Consider the following 20076-nt stretch of genomic DNA (forward strand, 5'->3'; position numbering starts at 1 on the left):
CATATCTGAAGTCAGAGTTTTCCAGAAAAGATACATACGAGTTCCATCAGCAAGGACAGCACTACACCACATTATCTTTCCTGCTATGTAAATCTGCACAGACCCAGGGGAGCACCTTATTTCAACCTAAAATGCTTTTAAACACCCCAACCAGTTATTAGGGGGATAACCCAGCAGAAAAGTGGGGAGTATCCAGTGTTTTGCAGGAGTGCCATATGTACGAATATCTGTGCACTGAGTGGAAATTGTGAATATGAGCTTAGTGGATGGGGGTCTTCTCATTTGGAGAGCAGGTTTGTTCTCTTGAATCTAGAGTTGTAGGCTTGGAAAACCTGAAGTGAGGTAGAGAGGTATGTGAAAGAGACCTTCAGGAACTTTCTAGAACAGTGTCCTCTTCTTTTACTGACAATCATGTGGAACACTGTGCATTGTTGTGGCCATTAGCTCTTAAAAACATTGCAAAGCTGAGAAAAGACAACCATGACAGTTCAGGGATGGAAGCACCTTTCCTTTGAGGAAAGGCTGAAGAGTCTGGGACTTTTTGGGTTAGAATAACGGGGACATGACAGTAGTATGTAAAAGTATGAATGGAGTAGAGAAATTGGGCAGAAATAACTCCCCCCCCCCCTCTCAATACTAGAACTCCATGACATCCAAAGAAGCTATGGGCTACAGATTCAGGATGTTCAAAAAGAAATGCTTCTTTATTCACTGAGTTATTAAAATATAGAATTTCCTGCCAGAAGATGTAGGCATGACCACAGCAATAAATGCCCTTAAAAGGAGATTAGACAGGCTAATGGAGGATAGGTTGATCAGTGACTACTAGCCATTGTGATTAAAGGGATCATCTACATTCAGAGGTAGTAAACTTCTGAATACCAGTGCAGGAGGCAACAGTGGCAGAAGGCTGTGGTCTCTATGCCTTGTTTGCTTTCCAAAGTAACTGGTGTGCCACTGTGAGTCAGGATGCTGGACTGATTTCCAACACAACATGCATTTTGCTCCTTAAATGAGTGGCAGTCAAAGGAAGAATTTGAAGTATGCTGATATGGGAATTTATAGGAATTAGTTTTATAGATAATTGTTCTCATTCCTTGATTCATATACTATCACAGAAGAATCGCTGAACAGCTACAGGGGCTGGAAACAAGGAGGAGGGGATGAAGTCCACTTTTCTTCACCAGAACTGCTCTTACAAAAAGGGAGGAGAAGAGGTTTCATTTTCTGGTCCCTTCTCACTCTAGTTTCCCAAACCCCAGGGGTGGAGCGAGGGGGAAATGCGCCCAGGGCACGCATGCGCCCTCTGCCCCTGCTGCAGCTATCAACAATTGAATGGTCAGTCACAAGCCTTTATTGGCATAAAATAAACATACAAAATCAGCATACAAAATTTGCCCATTATTGCTCACAATTATAGACACTGGTACTAAAATACTAAATACTAAAATATATACATGGTCCTTCTGTAACTATAGGACATTCCTTCAGCTAAGTTAACTCACTTAAACGTCATCGGATACTGACAGAAGCTAGCAAAATTACTGCTGGCTATATGTGGTCATAATACATAGACATTGGTTGGTATTCATCTAGACTTACGTCTATTATTGTTAGCAGAAATTTTGCTACATTCTCACACACTGTGGGATCCATGTTGTTCAAAAGCATAGGTATCTTAAGAGCATCAGTTAGATTGTTATACAGAAATGGGATAAGTGCAGATTGTGACATTCTGATTTTTGCAAACCTTACACAATGAAAGAGGGTATGATCGAGTGTCTCCACCTGACCCATATTGCATGGACATAGCCTCCTCTGTTTATCAATTTGTTGATATCTGCCATAGAGCAGCATAGAAGGCATTAGATTGAATCTGGCCAGTGTTAAAGCTCTTCTTAATTTAGGGTTGGTGATCCACTGTAAATAATTGGCCATGTGTCCTTGTTCACAATTGAATGGTGAAAAACCTCCTAGGAACAGGATAGCACCCTGATTGGGTAAGCTGACCTGCACTCTGATTGGTGGAGCAACCATTCCTGTGAGTTGACATCAAGTCCCTTAACTGCTTGTGTTGAACTGAGGGGATTTCAGTCAGGGAGTGGATCTGACTTGAAACATACTGAGTTCTGTGTGTGCTGAAAGCAGAAAATACACAGGTAGGAAAATTGGGAGTTTTATTTAGTGGACAAAGCTGAAGGTGGAATAGTAGTAAGACTTTCCATAGGTGACCATAAATAAAAGGGAAGAGAATATATCTTCTGTGTGAAGAAAAATTCCTTGGCCAGTCAAGTGGATTTGTTTTCTGCTATAGTTACCTCAGGATAGAGATTTATGTGAAGGAGGTAGCTAGCAGTGTTAAGGCTGAATGTGTACTGCGTGAAAGGTACAACCTGTTAGAACCCAAAATCATCATAACTCCATTAGCCAGTAACATCTGGTATCTGGACCATCTTAAATTAAAGAAACTCTCATAACATCTAAGCAACTGACAAAACTTATAAAGCTTGATTAAGAATTGTGCCTGTACCAATACTGAAGTTTGTATGTAGTTATCCCTTTTCTGATTTCCATCCATTTGAAATATCTCCTGATCCCATCTAGTTTGACGAACTTTGCCAAAAGGGAAAACAGGGTCCTACCACCTTTCTGGAGTTCCTACGGCTGAGCAGATAAGCTTTAAACACCTTGTGCACTACCATCAAAGCAGCTCAGCCATAGAAAAGGCAGGAAAACTTGCCCAGCATAGTTAGGAGACTGCCTGAGTCTGCCACAAATATGAGTCTGCCACAAATAGTTAGGAGGGAAAAAGGACCTGTCACAACCACCTTGGGTCCTGAAACATTTGAGAGAAGGTGGGTATGTAAATATTCTAAATAAATAATGCTAATAAATAAACCATGGTTAATTACTGGTAATTAAAAACTAAACTCAAATGGAAAGAAACAATGCAAGCAAAAAACAAAAAGCCACAGTCTGTAAGTCAGTTTTAGGAACATTATCACTCAAAGGAATTTCTTGGCATGCTCTTTCTCGCATACTCAACTTTCAATTGCTATATTAAGTTTACTCCCCTCTAACATCATACTGGCTTCCTCCTCTTGCCATTGCACCATTTTGTGTTGTGCTCTGATGTTGGCAATTCAGAAATTTCAAAAATTTCAAAAGATCATACATCAGTGTAGTGGCTTCAACTATGTGATAATCAGGTGTATTTTTATATTGCTATTCTGCAACCATTTCAGATATAGATAGCTAGGAAATGTTTTAATTGTCTTCTCCCTACCTCTCGGTGTTTCAGTTTTGTAACATTAACAGTTTCAAAGTTTCATGAATGAAAGCAGGGGACCAATATCATGAAAGTCACAATGAAAGGCAAGAAGGTCTAGGTCAGCTTCAAAGAGCACTGAAAGCAGTTTGAAAGTGCATTATTCTGCATGTACGGAATGAGCCTGAGGAAGGAAACTTTAGAGCAAGGATGGCCCTCAGCCTTATGAGATTTCAAACCTGAGAATGGATCCAAAAGAGAATAGTATTTTAATATACTGCCATCCATACCAATGCATGCATATTATTTCACTGCAATGCCATGGCTTGACTTGTATTGACTGAAAATAAAAGGCCATTCCAAGGTGAAGCTTGCTCAGGTAGCTTCTTATATAGTGAAACTCTTCTGTACACAATGATCTCATATCAAAAACTGCTTTTTCACTCCAGAGCTATGAGCCTCCTAGGTTACAGCTACAATACCAGTTAACTGGATACTTTTAGATGTGACTGCAACAATACATGTATAACTACAAATTACGGATAGTTCTGTAATACTTATGACCAACTTTTGAAAATTTCATACACTGCTGCTAGTTTTCTTACTGAAAACTGCCCTATGCCTAAGTTTGTCATGGTTGTACTTCAATAAACCTTTTAGTAAGATTATGTACACCCTTTTCCTACCCTTTTCAGCAATGGAAAACTGCCAAAAAATAGGTGAGCCTGAAAAAGAAACTGGAAAGTATAGAGGCAAACAGTATGCACAACCGAAACTGGAGATTTACAGAGGTTTTTTTTAAGCTGTTAAAATACGCCATGTATTATATGAATGGATGCAGTATAAGCATAGATGGGAACTGAAGGACATTCCAGTTTATTTCTTACTATAGTTGTAGTTCAACTACAACTACAACTGTTGTAGTTCAACACAGAGTGTGCACTTCAAAAAGATCTGTATAAATTTCATTTTGGGATTTCATAAAGGACATATTTATTGGCTGTTGTGGGTTCACTGGACTGTGTGGCCATTGTCTGTAGGTTTTGCACGTAATGGCCAATTGCCCACAGGACAGCTGCCACATGCTGGCAGCTGGAGTGCGTCACAGCGAGAAATCTTGTCTTGACGTGTTTCCTCCCTGGTGTGTGCCAAGAGAGGAAGTACATTTTGTCCAGATGTGCTTCCTCTTGCCCCGCCTGTACTTCTTGCTCTTCCCGTGGAAAGTGGGAGCACTTCTGGCCCGATGTTTGTACCAGAACAGGGCAAGGGTGGGGGCAGAGCCGGCTGTGGGTAATTGGCCAACGTTTCGCCTGCACAACAACCAGTTGATTCAACTGTAATATTGATACTGTCTTTTCTTCTGATTTCTTTTTCTTTTTTTTGAGGAGAGAGGGAGAATACAGAGAACTGGTAGTGCTGGCCATTGTATAGATGCCATGTCTATAGCCACTGTTTACCCCCACTGTTTTCAGTGCAGCAAAGAGAAGGAACAGACATGCAGAAGTGCATAGATTTGCAGTATTTATGGAATAAATAATGATATTTTGAAAACAGTGGCAGTAAACCTGGCATCTGGAATCCAGATTCCATGTCTAAGTCCCATTGCTCACAGTGGAGCCCAAAACTTGAAACAACTAAAAAAAATCAAGTTATAGCTCAAAAATATGGGGAGTGCTTTTTGGCATTTCAAATATCCACAAACTTACCTGAAGTAGGAATTTTGAATATAATGTTGGCTCAGAAACTTGAGTGCACATATTTAGTTCAATAATTACAGGCTAAAATCACTGAAACTTGAATACTGTAATATATATGCAGTAAGTCCATCATCACTCTGAAACTTTCCAGTGGATAAACATAAATACCACCTTACGTTGAGAACCCACTAATATAAACTGCAGGATTTTCGGCACATCCGCTTGCACATCATTCAATCAATATATACCATCATGTGCCATCAGTGCCCTTTTACTGTCTACATGGGACAAATGTGTTGGTCCTATGCAAGAGAATCAATGAAAACAAATCTGACATATGAAATATAAACATTCAGAAAGCAGTGGGGGACATTTTAATCTTCCTATGTCACAGATCTGAAAGCTACCAAAATGACAACACCCACACATTCAAAGGGGCTACAAAATGCAAAAGTGCTGAATTAAAACTCATAAATAAACTAACCACTACATCCCTGGCTTAAAAAGAATGCTATGTTTCCTTCCTTCCTTATTTATTATAATTTCTAATAGCTCAACAGGACCCTGTCTTAGCAATATTAATTGGCTCTGAGTTTGTTGTAAAACACTATAACTCTTCATTGACCTAAGTTAATTTTCTTCAGTCTGCTTCTTCCTTTATTAGTTGCATTTTATAGTACTTAATACTTTTATTTATCTGTGCTCCATAAGAGAGAGGCTATAATTTCTGATTTCTCTCAGATTATGTATAACAACTGGTCCATTTTAGTCCCTTATACAAAGAATCAGATCTGAAAGATTTATGACAGGATTCACACTAAGCCTCCCCCTACCCCCAATTCTTCCAGTTCTGTAATTTGCCCTATAAAATGGGGACTATGATTTCATCTTCCTAGCATTTGAAGAACTGAGCTCTGACTCAGAAGAGCTTATTCTGGAATACATTGTGTTAATCATTAAGGTGCCGCTTGACTTCTGTCTTATTCGCAGGTAAGAGTGGCCACACTGAATAATATACCACAGTTTTTAGTTTTATTAAATGCTAGAACACAATTATTTTGGCCACTAAATATACAAAATGGTATTTTACAATTATTGCATTATCTCCTGTAACCAAATCAAGATTTGTTTTCAGGGTCTGATTGAAATGGACTCCCCATATTTTGAGTACAGTTGAACACAGATCATACCGTGTTTCCCCGAAAACAAGACAGTGTCTTATATTAATTTTTGCTGCCAAAGATGCGCTATGTCTTATTTTCAGGGGATGTCTTATTTTTCTGTGTTCTGTTCATCGGGCATGCTTCCAAACAAAAACTTTGCTACGTCTTACTTTTGGGGATGCCTTATATTTCGCACTTCAGCAAAACCTCTACTATGTCTTAGGCCCCTTCCGCACACGCAAAATAATGCGTTTTCAAACCATTTTCACAACTGTTTGCAAGTGGATTTTGCTATTCCGCACAGCTTCAAAGAGCACTGAAAGCAGTTTGAAAGTGCATTATTCTGCATGTGCGGAATGAGCCTTATTTTCAGGGGATGTTTTATATTAGGGGAAACAGGGTACTTTCAGGAGAATAAGGTAGTAGGATGGATGGTACCAATTCAGACTACAGGTACTAGTTTTAAATATTCTTTTTCTTAAAATACTTCTTACAATTAAACAAAGTTCTAGACCAGCCCTCGCTTTGCTAGCTTTCTTTTCATAGAGAGATTTTTTTAAACGTAGGAAAGTATTAAAATATGATTTTCCATATGCATTTTTTTAAAAAGGTACATTTCATTCAAAACTCTACCATTTCATTCTCACATCATTTACCTATATGTGTTGATCCAACTGTATTGGCAGAAATCAATGACAATACTACTACTATCTTAACTCTTAAATGAATGAAAGAAACTGGAAACCAAATTTACTGGAAATAATACAGTTGTACCACAATTTGACCTTTATTGCCTGACAGTCTTAAGAATCACTAAAATATTGAACTACATTTTGGCCTCCAGTATATAAGTTTAATGTGTTCATTATATGCCTAAAAGAAGTCACTGACAGCTGGTGTCCAATTTGTTTCCACTTCCTCCTTTGCAAAGATACATTTTATTAACAACTAGGCTCTGGGATGCAATCTAAGAGACTTCAAAAAGTTACAAAAATGTATATAAACATCTTTTACTTACATGTATCGGGCTTGAGTTGACTGTTTGTGATTCCAAAATACTGAGGATTTTCAATTACGGGAATCTTAGTCATTCCAATAATTACTGCATCTGGGCCACCTTCAGAAGAGGATGGAGTGTTACTCCCATTGGAGATGTGATGCAGCGGACTTGCCGAATCGTCGTCATTGCTGATAACTGAAGAAGGACCTAAAGTTAGAAACAAAGATTCCCCTGTAACTTGACATATTTTTCCCCTCCCTCTCTTTGACACTCATCACTTTGACTAAAATTTAGCTAACAATAGGGTACCAATAGTCTCAAACTGAGACTTCTCATGGACAGGCTAATTGCCTTACTTCCACTGAGGTTGAAGATCCTCTAAAGCAGGGGTGTTGAACTCATTTGTTACGAGGGCCAGATATGAAATAAATGTGACTTGATTGGGCCAGGCCTGGTGGGGAGGGCAGGGAGGCTGGCCCAGAACAACACTGGGGAGGTGCCTGGACTGGCAAGCCCACAGTGGGATCTGGTGGCTGCCCTGAGAGGTCTTATCAGGCCTGTGAGCCAGCTGAGGAAATCCCCCCTACCAACTGGCCAGATCAGGAGCAATCGCGGGGGGGGGGGGTGCCTCAGCTGGCTCCTGGGCCTGATAAGCTCCTTCAAGGAGTCAGATCCACCCCCGGCCACATGTTTGACACCCCTGCTCTAAAGTAATGGCAGGTTAAACTATGTTACCCAAGTGTTACCAATATTAAACATATCAGCACACCCAGCACATAGACAGGTGATCCAGGGAACTGATGCCACTCCACCCGGCTCTACAAAGCCTTTGTCCAGGTCTACCTTCTCAGTCTCAATGAGTCACTTTTTTTTCTAGTGAAACCTACCTGATTGTGAGACCTACCTGATTGTGACCTTACTTCCCATGCTTCTTTACTCTAGCAGCTGCATATGGAATTTAACTGTTTGCTTACCTTGGACAACAATGTTTGCATCTGGCCCATATGCTCATTAGCTGCTGCCTCTAGAAGTTGGCCCGTTCCCATATTAGATCACACCACTTGTCTTTGGTCACCTGAATTGTTCCTCTCGACCTTGGAACCTTGACCTTGTTACTAGTTGGGATGTTGTACCTCAGAGAACCAATGTTTATTCTTAGAAGCAATAGGTGGGGACACAGTGCAACTATTTAGGTTAATTCTCTAATCCAAAGCATATTGACTTTGGATATCATGAAATTTTGATGCAGTGGAATGGAGTGGAATGGAGGGGAAGAGACAGTTCAAGTGCCCCATGTTTGCTGTTCATATCTCTCCCACGTGTAGAGGATTCAGGAGTTTCATTACTAATAATACCAACTGGTGTTAGGAACAGGAGGAAGAGGTACATGTACTTCCTATTATTCTCCCTATTTTATCTGTAAAGTCACTAAGTATATAATTCCAAAAGCTTAAATACACAGCTGTGTTATTCCTGAAATACCTAGCACATCCTATTGTCTTCCTGAGACTGCAAGGCGTTTTTAAAATTTCAATCACTAATTTGTTTAAACATTAATGGGTTAATCAGAGGCTGGGGTGGGCACAAATGGGAAAAAGAGCTTTTGAATAATTAAAGTCACTATAATAAAGCTGCTTCTTGAGTGTTTTGAGATTATGTGGGTAAGATCTATGCTTTTATAAGATGGCAGAAGAAATTCTGTGGGCAAGGGAGAATAATAGCTCCCTGCAGTATCCTTAACACAACATTTGTTAGTACAGAACTTGCTGAATTTCAAGATTAGGGTGCCAAAAAGCCAGCAGACAAATATAAATTTAACCTGACAGAAATGTAGTTCTTTATTTCTTTATGCTTTAATATAACAGTTTAGTGGGAAGGGTCAAGTGCATTTTATTATTATAGCTTGGTAAGCTCTCATAGATATATAATTTAATAGTGGTGTTCTGCAGCCCCCATCATTCCCTTCTGAGCACGAGAAAGATAAATGCTTCATCATGTGCTCATTCCAGGCATGTAGAGATTGGAAAGAAGTGCATACTAAGCGCTGGCAGAATGGCGATAAGTACAGTGAATAACAGTAATACATATTGGGGACCTCATCCACTTTTCACAGTGCAGAAATGTCACACATTACACAGCCCACATCTGTATAATGATATAGTTTCTCTTGTAAAAACCTCAAATACATACAGAGTTATTTTCTGTTCCAGGACATTTTGAGCTTTGGTCTTTTCAGCTTGTTTGTTATATCATTCTAAAGTAACGATTGGCGTACGCCATTAGCGCTGCTGCATTAAAGCTTGTGAATGAGCCACTGGAGTTATATATCATTAAAGTTAATTTCTTTATCTGTGTGTGCACCGTGTACGTATGCATATGTGTGAGTGAACAGACACTTAATGGATATTTTACCCCCCCCCCCCCGCCCCAACACTTCAGAATCTGGTATATTTGTTATGTCGCAGCACAATTCTCTGCAAGGATAAGTGGACCAGAATTCATATGCTTGTTACACCTGAGCTGGCAATACAGTTGAGGACATGTTCTTGAAACACTAAAAGATCTCCAGAAGATAGCTAAGCTACAAAACGTATATTAATTTTATAACAGCACAACTTTCACAACAACCCCAAAGACTTCTGTGTTGTACTTCTGTTGACCTTAAAAAGCACAAGACTTCAGCCATTCACTCTGTTCTAGAGAAACCTAATACATGTGGATGCACATGGAAATCCTGCAACAGGAAGTTTTTCCCATCGACTTTGATGTTGGGCGTCATTCCATGCAGCCATCCTCACTGGGTATGCAGTGCTGGCCCTAACCAGGGGCTAATTTCTTTATCTGTGTGTGCTCCCCCCCCCCAGACGCCCTCCCATGTGACCAAACTGCTTGCGCCCAGTTGCATGCCACCAAGTCCCGCCCCCAGGAGCCAGCCTGCAGGGAGGCAGGGATCAGCCTGGAATGCCTGCTGCCACCGAGCCCCAAGTCTCCATGTCTGCTGTGGCCGAGCCCCCCTGCAGGTCAGCTTTCAAAAGCTTGTGCCCAGCCACACACCACCAAGCCCCGTCCCCAGGAGCTGGCCTGCAGGGAGGTGTGGCTCAGCCCGGGATGCCTGCCACCACTGAGCCCCTAGCCCAGGGGTAGGGAACCTGCGGCTCTCCAGATGTTCAGGAACTACAATTCCCATCAGCCCCTACCAGCATGGCCAATTGGCCATGCTGACAGAGGCTGATGGGAATTGTAGTTCCTGAACATCTGGAGAGCCGCAGGTTCCCTACCCCTGCCCTAGCCCCTCCTGCAGGCTGGCTTTCAAAAGCTGGCTTTCCAAAGCCAGCCTGCATGGAGGCCAGGGGCTGGGCTTGGGGGCATAGACTCACCTTCCCCACTTGCCCAGGGGTGGAGCTCAGGGGCTCCCCCGAGGCTTTCCCCGGCCTACATGCAGGCCAGCTTTGGAAAGCCAGATTTTGAAAGCTTTTGAAAGCCAGCCTGCAGGGGTGCTTGGGTGCTGCCACACCCCCAAGCCATGCCCCTGAGCACAGGGGTGGTGTGGGGACGCCCAGAGAAGGCGTTGTCTCCAGGCGCCATTTCCCCCTGATACGCCTCTGGCCTTAACATTGAAGTTAAAGGGGAAACCAACTCATTTGGAAACTATGCACATAAACTGAGGTACGTACTAGTCTTTGGCTCAAAGCTGAAATAAACAGCATAACCAACTAATGAAAGAGGAAAATATTGAAATGGGGGAAAAAACATTGTAGCTCAGCATTTTATAAAAATATCTTATGTTGCCACAAAACAACTATATGAAGGTAATAGTTTTCAAATTCTGCAATGTCTGTCTGATTGTCTGTCTGTCTTTCTTTCTTGTTTGTTATGTAATTAACAGATGGCAAATTTCTGTGTCAGGGCACAGCTAAATTTACACATTTAAGTACCTAGTTCTCAGAGTCCCTTGATAAATGTGGAAAAATGGGTGTACAAAGTGTTTTTATCTTTGCTTATCTGACAGACGAGCTATTAGACAAAAAGCCACATCCCTTTTTCTTAATGCACTGCCAAAATTACATTATATTCAAAGCATAATGCTATGGAGCCAACATTTAATTGAACAACCAAATGTATGTATAATGTTTCAAGAATGCAAAATAATTTTCAGAAGGGAATTGGACAATGTTCGCTTTGCATTGGCAAAGTTTCCCTGCTCCCACTGTCTCTTCCAAACCACAAGATAAATGGTAATTTCCACCGGAATGCCTGTATTCTGCCCTACCTTGCTTAAACAGGCTCACCTAGTTACTTGTCAAAAGCAGATGAATCATTTGTTGACACTTATTATTGGTCTGGTTTTTACAAATCCATTTTGGAATTCAATCACAAGTAGTAAAAGTATGTAATACAGATCACTAACAGCCAACAGCCATCACATACACAGGTCAAATAGAGTTTTGTTGGGTGTGTGTGTGTGTGTCGGGGGGGTTAAAGGAGGAAGTAGCAAAGGTTTCCTTGCAAACAGAAAAGTTGTGCTTAATGCTTCGCATTCTCATGAGAATTCATTTTAAGAATGTATTCCTTATCTTGAAAAGATAGGAAGTGAAGTTAGATAAGAAACAGGAATCTGCCTTGGAAACAGAGGAGAAAAAACTAGGCGAAAATAAATCTTATGTTCATTTCTCTTTCTCTGTCTCTGTACAGAGAGTTCCTCAGTTGTGCAAGGCAGCACGTGTTCCTTTGTCTAACATATTCACTATGCACATATCGTTGCCAACATGAAGTCAAGGCAGGAAATTTAAGGCTAGCAATTATCTTTATTTCTGTTTGTCAAAAATGCACAGATTGTGACTGGCCCTTGTGTGGGTGTGGAAGTTGTGGGGGTGGAAGTATCTTTTGCTGTACACAGAATGGAAGTACCAGAAGCAGTCACATATTCCTACCCCCTCAATATCCTCACTCCCACTCACAGTGTACACTAGTCACATTCCTACACACAAACACTGCCACCATGGGGCAGCCATCTGTAGCATCACAGATTGAGAACTCCAGTGTAGCTTTGCAAGAAGGTAGTGTTTTGCTTGGCCACTGCAACATCTGAAAGCCAACACTCACCACTTGCAACCACATGGAATAAATCCAAAGTTGAAAATCCACAGGATTGTTTTCCATTTCTGACACCTTTATCACCACATGACCAAAAAATGAAGGAGATTAATAACCCCAGGCAGCAATCCTAAATGGCTCTACTTGGAAATAAATCCAATGTTATTCAGACAGGCTCAGACCCAGGAAAGTATTCTTAGGAATGAAGCCATAGTGCCATCCTAAACAGGAGAATAGCCCCTTTGGTCTGCAGTAGAAGAGCTAGATTTAAGAGTAAATAGTTCCCTTCATCCCTTTGTGTGTACCTGATGAAGGGAACGTTGACTTGAAAGCTTATACCCCAAAAAACCTGGGGGTGTCTAAGGTGTTCTTGAGCCTAGGGCTTAGAACATTGAAAGACTTATGCAGTAAAACTCCCATGTTCACTTTTCTTAAATACTAAAACAATAAAGGACATTATTACATTATAGATTATGACTGACAAGCATCCTGCCATCCACATAGTTCTACTCTGGCTGCAACTTCTGGTTTTAATTGACACAAAGCTGATATAGCATTGTGTTTACCTTGTTGAACTTTTCAGGGACTATATCTTGCACAAGCCTCCCAGGACTGATGTAGCAGATGAGCTCTTGTAAAATGTATCTCACCAATTCCATTGCCAGTAAACTTGTTTAAGAATCCTTACTGAAATTGCAGCTCTTTAGTGTAAACTGGAAAGGTGACGTGCAAATCAGGAAGCCATCATTCAACTCTCAGCTGAACAGCTCTCATCACAGATAACTTTTGCACAGATGAGGGCAGGCATTTCAATACCTTACATCCGTTTGATCATGCCTAGCCCCATCCTTAGTACTTCCAACCCCAATCCTTAAAGTCTTATAAGTTCTTTCCTAACCTAGGCTGTTATACCTAACTACTTTTTCTCTGCAGTACCAGCCTTGCTAGCTCACATATTTCCTTGATGTCACTGGCCCTTTCTGCCCTAAATAAAATGTCTTGCAGATTTTTTTTAAAAAAATGTGTTCTCTTTTTTGCACAGCACAAACAAAAAAAAAAGCAGGTCCCTTCCCCCCCACTAGCTGACTGGAGTTTGTGAGTTTAATTTTGTTGCACCCACCATTTTGTGCTCTGAAGATCCTCAGTCCCTGCCTCCATTTGCTGAAGGTTTCCCATGGAGGTTCCCTCTGCTAATAGCTAATCTGCATGCAATTTTGCTGTAAAAAGTACATGAATAATGTCTGTTTTGTTTGGCAATCCCGCACATGTGTCGTTTTTCCTTGTTTTGTTTTGAGAGGGTATCTGAGACACTATGATGACTCATATGTGCATATTGCAGATTCTCTTGTTGTGTTGTAGCTTCGCAGACACCCTCTCAAAACAAACAAAACAAGGAAAAACAACACTTGTGCAGGATTGTCGGGCAAAACAAACTTCATGGTGAAATTGTGTGTGGATGAGCTGCAACCACAGGAAAACGAATGGAAGAGGCGGGAGGCTCCTGAAGAGGGCAGAAAATGGCATGTGCAACTGCAGCAAAAATTAAAGTAAGAGCTGGAAGGCAGGAGAAATAAAATGCCTCCTGCCTGCTTTTGTTTGCACATGTAAGCAGATGTCCTCAACCTGTCTTCAGGAAAAAAGATCACTAGTTTTGCAATTTTGAAAAACCCAGAAATAGAACGTTCTGAAGATGTTTCGGGGGAGAGAGCTGTGCAAATCTACTTCCCCTTTTTATAATGTCCTCAAAACGTTATATTTCTGCTGTGTGGAAAAGACCACTGAGATAAAACTCATGAGAACTCCTGGAGGCAGGATTTTTTAAAGCCTGACTCAAGTACTCAAGTAGCTTCAGCACCTTACTTCGCTTGGCTTATCCTTCCAGTATTTAATTTTTTCCAACATTTAAAGGATAGAACAGAACAATATTTTCTGCCATTCTAGTAGTCACATAAAGTCATTATGAACTGTATATACAACAATTTGCTTAAGTCACATATTGTAATTACATTTTCTCTAGCAACCTGAACGTTTTGGTTATTCTCCATATGAATGTACACTGTATGGTCCAGGTGTGTTATTTCCTTCCCTTTTCCATTTATAAGAGCATGTGTGAGGGGATCATTTCCAGAGAGACAGCATGCTACCAAAAAGCAGACTCACAGCATTAAAAAAAAGCTTTGTACTTTTATGCAGATTATTGAAAATTACTAGAAACAGCTCCATCATATTGGGAACTACACCCATGGAAAACCATCCTCCACCAGATGCTGTGCTCAAACAAAAGGAGAAGGTTGTTGTCTTTCTGTCCCGCTTTTGAGCATTTCAGAGGCATATAGCTAGTCACTGACAAGAGTTCAAAACATGGGCATGAGGTGGATACCACAGGCTTTTGGACAGCTGCAGCATAATCACTCTTATGTGTAATCCAACCCTTCATTGTTGTTGTTTTTTAAGAAGGCTTTCAACATACTAGAAAGGATGGGGGGAGGGGCAATATTTTAATAAAAAGTCAAGTTTATTTACATACTTTAAAATATTTTTCCAGCATTTCTGATTTAAGATGTACAGAGGGGAAAATATATACCGTATATCTCACGTATAAGTCGATCCGCGTATAAGTCGAGGCACCTAATTTTGCCTTGAAGAACTGGGAAACCTTATTGACTCGCGTATAAGTCGAGGGTGGGAAAGGTCCATGGGGAGGTGGAGCGCTGAGCAGGCAAAGGAGCCGCAGTTGGGGGAAAGGAGCGCCCCAGAAGCCTTTGGGAGGCTTTTTAAAGAGGGGCAAGGTGGGTCTGGGGAGAGGGAATAAACTAGGGGCCTTGGAGTGTGAATGGTATGGGAGGTGTTGGTGGAAAAGGCAGAGGAGAACGAGGCACAGAAAGCGGCTGAAAGGGGGCGGCAGAGAAAAAGGAGGCAGAGAAGAAGGCAGAAGCAGTCACTAACGCACCCATTTCCCTCCCCCCTTCCGCAGGCTGTAAGACTTGATTTCAGAGAAGCTGCCTGTTGGGCAGTCTGCCTCTGTGGTTTTCTTAAAAGGGTAATGCTCCAAAGGTTGCTTAAGCAATCTTTGCAGCATTGCCCCTTTAAGAAAATCATAGAGGCAGGCTGCCCAACAGGCAGCTTCTCTGAACCAAGTCTTACAGCCTGCCGGGAAAGGGGAAAAAAGGGTGAGTTAGTGAGGGGGCCTGCCAGTCAAAAGCGAAACAGAAAACTAAGCACAGAGAATGGCTGAAAGAGGGGCGGCAGAGAAGAAGGCAGATCAGAGCAAAGAAAGGACGGGGGAACACCACCCAAGAATTACCGGTAAGTGGGACCCGCGTATAAGTCGAGGGGGGCATTTTTCAGCCTTAAAAAAAGGCTGAAAACCTCGACTTATGCGCGAGTATATACGGTAACCTAATATGTTGCCGTCAAATAAGGTAATTGATTTTTTTTATGAAACACTCCACTAGATTTACACCATCCTTTCTTGGTCTTGGCCTCTGGGTCTGGAGGCCACTAGCCTCCAGCAAGTCCTGCATGCACTGTTCTGCACCTGTATAGCATCTCCGCCTCCTCTGCCCCCCCCCCTCGGGCAGCAGCCACTCGGAGTACAGGCACCAGGCCTGCCAGCCGAGTCCTCCCTACTCGCTGTGGTGTGCGCACATCGTGCCCAGCGGCCCAGGCCAGCCTAGATGTGTGTGCGTGCCCACAGAGAGGGCTCTGAGAGCCACCTCTGGCACTCTTGCCATAGGTTCACCACCACTGAACTAGAGCATGTTAAGGCAAGAAGCTGGCAGGAAGATGGATGAGCCATGAAATCAACCAAATGCACTTACGTATCAAAACAGTGGATCATGGAATAAAGCCAATGTTTCCAGCACTGTGCAAATATTTCCCTCAGATAAAATTTAATTAAAAAAAACCCTATTAACATTAACATATAACTGGAGATGAATAAGTGCTTGCTTGCATGATGAATCTTTAAAATATTTTCTCCATTTAATCATTTTGTCATTCTGCCTATGCCAAGAGTATTTACAGTACAGGAAGTGATAGATTCCCTCAGTTTCTGCACAAGAAGTTCAAGTTCATGAAACACTCTGTAGGATTTTGCTCACCCCACTGAACTGAGATCCAGACGGAAGGGCACAGTTTATAAACCCAACTGGAATGAAACATCTTCTTATGCATCTTTCATTTCACTTGCCAGGCTCTTATCATGTTACACCTTCCTATTTGACAAAGAAATCAGTTTTTCTAAGGCCGTTTCCGCACGGAGGCCGTTTCCGCATTTCACGCCGACCCGACGACGCTGGGACCGTCCGCATGGACGGTCCTGGAAAGAGCCGAGACGCCGGTGCCGCGGAGTGCTGGCGCCCGGCTGACCCGGCGTGTCCCCGGGCCTCCGGCACGTCGCCGAGGCCGGGGGACACGCCCCCCCGGCCCTGCGCGCCTGCTCCAGCGGGGCAGGGCACGGGGGGGCGTGTTCCTAGGCCTCGGTGACGCGACGGAGGCCCGGGGACAAGGTAAGTGCCGGGAGGGAGTGGGGGGGGGAGGCGTCTTGAAGCCGCTGCCGTTCGCTTGGCAGCGGCTTCAAGGCGGCGTTTCCCCAACAAGTGCGCTTCCGAGCGCACTGGGGAAACGCCGGCTTCGCGGCGATCAGGCGGCGCGAGGGCGGCGTGGCTGCGATGCAGCTGCGCCCCTTGTGCAAACGGCGGCCTGGAGACGGCGTTTTTGCCGTCTCCAGGCCGCCATTAAATGCCCGTGTGGAAACGGCCTAAGGTTGAAGAAGATTTTGGATTACCTTTGACTTAGATGAAAAGGAAATGCACTCAAGTGACCATTTTAGGGTTCTCCATACTGAATTATGCTAGCAAAGAGTAATGGCAAGAGTAAAGAAAAAGATATATTTTGTTTCTGGATACTAAATAATTGATAATGCAAAGTGCCAAAGAGTCACTCATCTAATTTTAAATACACCTTTAAGCTACAGGTTTTGTATTCAGGTAAATGTTGTTTGTATCAAATGTACTGACTCCTAGATGATGAAAAACAAGCAATTTCCACTGAAATTAACATGCACTTATTTTAATGATTCACATTTTATTATTACTGTAACACTAAAGGACCTTAGAGATGAATATTTGTTCTAAAATATTTATTCTAAAATAATTTTATTTCTAAGCAGCCTATTCTAAGGCATTTTAAAGAATCTGCATTCTTTTATTACTAGGGGAGTTCCACATAAACCAAATGTAGAAGAGTCATCATCATTTGTAAATCAGTTAAAGCAGCAGTTAAGACACTGCATCAGTAGCCCTCTGATTTCTTGTTCTTTTCCCATTGCACTCTTGTTTTTTTTCCCCTCTAGGAGTGATCTGTTTGCTTTTGTGCAGAATACACACATAATCCTTGTGGTGTATGGATGGATTTTGTGCTGTGATTTCATCATGTTCTCAGGATGATCCCTTTTGGCATATGCTGGAAAGCAGATTTCCAGTTGTCAATCTCTGAACTTCTCCCTACAGGGGCCATCCGCTCCTCCTACTTTTTTGATAGTGGCTCTGTTACAGCTGTGTGAGTTGGTGGTATTTCTATTTCTGCCATTAAGCAATATTCTTGGTGGCTTAACATAATACTACTAATCAGTTCAAAATGAAAACAATTACAATATCACAACCACCAGTAATAAAAAATAGGGGGAAATGGATTCATGATCATAACAGAACTCCCAGTTTATACTGGAAAATTTGGTAAATCACTTCAGAATTGCAGTATCTATCAATGTATGTATCCTTCACTGTAATTTCAAATATAACTAATGCCTGAGCAGCAATAACTTGATTGTTATGCCTTCACTATGGACACTGGTCATTAATGAAATATACTACTTATGATCCAGAACAGGAATTGTGAGATTTTTTTTGTACTTGATATTAAATATGTGAGCAGCAAGTTAAATGTGAAACATGCTTGCTTGTATTATTATCCCTGTTCCTCCTCAACACAGATGCATGTGGGGATAATAATACATCCCGGTACAGTTCTCAATATAAAAATTCTCACAGGACCTGTTCCACAGATCATAGCTTTGCAGTGGGGTCCTGGATTCAATAGTGTACAAAGTTATCAAGATGAGGCAGTTGCTGGGGGCATTTTTCCTATTTTCAGTATTTAAAAGACAGGTAAATCTTTGCTATAGTGGTATACTGTGAGTATCCCATGTCCCCAGGTGCACACCATTTTGTCATGTGGGGGGGGGGGTGCTGGGTGCCGGCTGGGTCCCCAAGCCTGGCCTCTCCAGCAATGCGGCGACCCAGCCAGCACCCAGCAGCTCCTCCCATGCTGGGGCACTGCTGGCTGGCTGAGCTCTTCGCTGCAGCCACAGGCTGGCTCCCGCACTCCCCAATGAGGCCGGGGAGGGCAGGAGACAGCCTGCCGCCATGGTACCCACCCAAGCTGCTGAGCCCTGCCCCTGGCCTCCCTGCCATGGACGTAGGTAAGGGGGGGGGGTTTCTCGGGTTCAAACCCCTCCCATTACATGTCCGGATTGCTTAAAACAATGCACGGAAAGAAACAGCAGGAAAGCCCTCATTCACTAAACCCATCCCATAAAAATCTATACCTACATGGCTCCTGCCCTTCCCAGGGCCTGGGGAGGGCAGAAGCCAGCCTGCAGGGAGGTTGGGTGTGGGGCTCGGCAGCAGGCTGGCCCAGTAGCCAGCCTGCTGCTGAGGCGTCCGTCCAAGCCCCAACCCTGCCCTTCCCCACCCACCCTGCTGGCTCCTGTAAGTGGGGCGGGGGAGTGGGGTGCAGGGAGCCAGGGTTAGGGGAGCCACTGGCACCTAGACATACAATCACTGAAATATGTGACGGATGAAGGGTCACACATCTGCTACTCCATGAGGGAAAGACTATGCCACTAGAAATTTATGAACAGGGCTTAGTCCTCAAGGGACTCCAAGATGCATCAATTTAAATAAATGTAAATATCTCCTTGCCTCCCCCTCCCCCAATCAAATTTAGTACTTAGTTCAGTATGGCTTAACTGTGCATCAGATTTCATTGTTAGTCAACAAACCCTCAGTGCCTCTCCAAGGTATCAGGCAGAGATTTTTCACATCTTTGCTACTGCAATGTCATGGTTTGAAGTGGACTTTTTTGTAAGCAATGTGTGTGCTGTACCACTGAGCTATGATCACCTCCTTTGTGTATTTGTGTGAAGCAATTCACACATTAAATATAAGCACACATCTAATCACTGAACTTATTTCTGTCTCTCTCTTTCTTCTGAAATTGGCATGAATCAACCCTAAGAGAATATGTTCTTGTCATCAAGGAAGGTGCAAGGAATCTCTAATCAAAAGAAGTCACTTGCCAATCTGAGTCAATGGTATAAAGTGGGGATGACATAATTTACCAAAGGCATTAGGGATCTCTGAGAATCCTTCTAGCAGTGGATCCTAGCCATATCACTGCTGCAGTCTGCTGCAGACACTTCTTGTATATAGTGCAGCTCCTGCAGGTGCAAGGAACTGATTGGTGAGGACAATGTTTAAAAAGTAGTTCTAGGCTGCAATTCTGCACTTGCTTACTTAGGTTTACTGGACAAAATGTAATTTATTTTCAAGTAAATGTGCATAGCATAAAGCTAGGCATCTCTTAGCTCTTAAAAATTAGCAATGGAATTAACAACTACATTTAAAAAAATCCATCCATGTACTATATGATATGGCTCTCTAGGAAGAATAAACATTATTTTATTTCTGTAAAACTTCAGTAATAATAATACATGTGATTTACTAAGAAATCCATCTAAGTACACTAAAGTCGATGGGTTTAGAGCAGTGATGGCAAACCTTTTCGAGA

At 42.4% G+C, this 20076-nt stretch overlaps 1 protein-coding gene across 1 annotated transcript in view; it reads right to left on the bottom strand.

Annotated features, from left to right (window-relative positions):
- Positions 1–20076, bottom strand: part of NTRK2 (neurotrophic receptor tyrosine kinase 2) — a 215377-nt gene that overhangs the window by 64245 nt on the left and 131056 nt on the right. Inside the window, exon 13 of the mRNA XM_048504371.1 lies at positions 7147–7335. Coding sequence (XP_048360328.1) covers positions 7147–7335 — 189 coding nt within the window. The remainder of the gene's footprint in view (positions 1–7146; positions 7336–20076) is intronic.

The sequence above is a fragment of the Sphaerodactylus townsendi genome, linkage group LG07 (assembly GCF_021028975.2).
Source record: "Sphaerodactylus townsendi isolate TG3544 linkage group LG07, MPM_Stown_v2.3, whole genome shotgun sequence".
In the NCBI taxonomy this organism is placed as follows: Eukaryota; Metazoa; Chordata; class Lepidosauria; order Squamata; family Sphaerodactylidae; genus Sphaerodactylus; species Sphaerodactylus townsendi.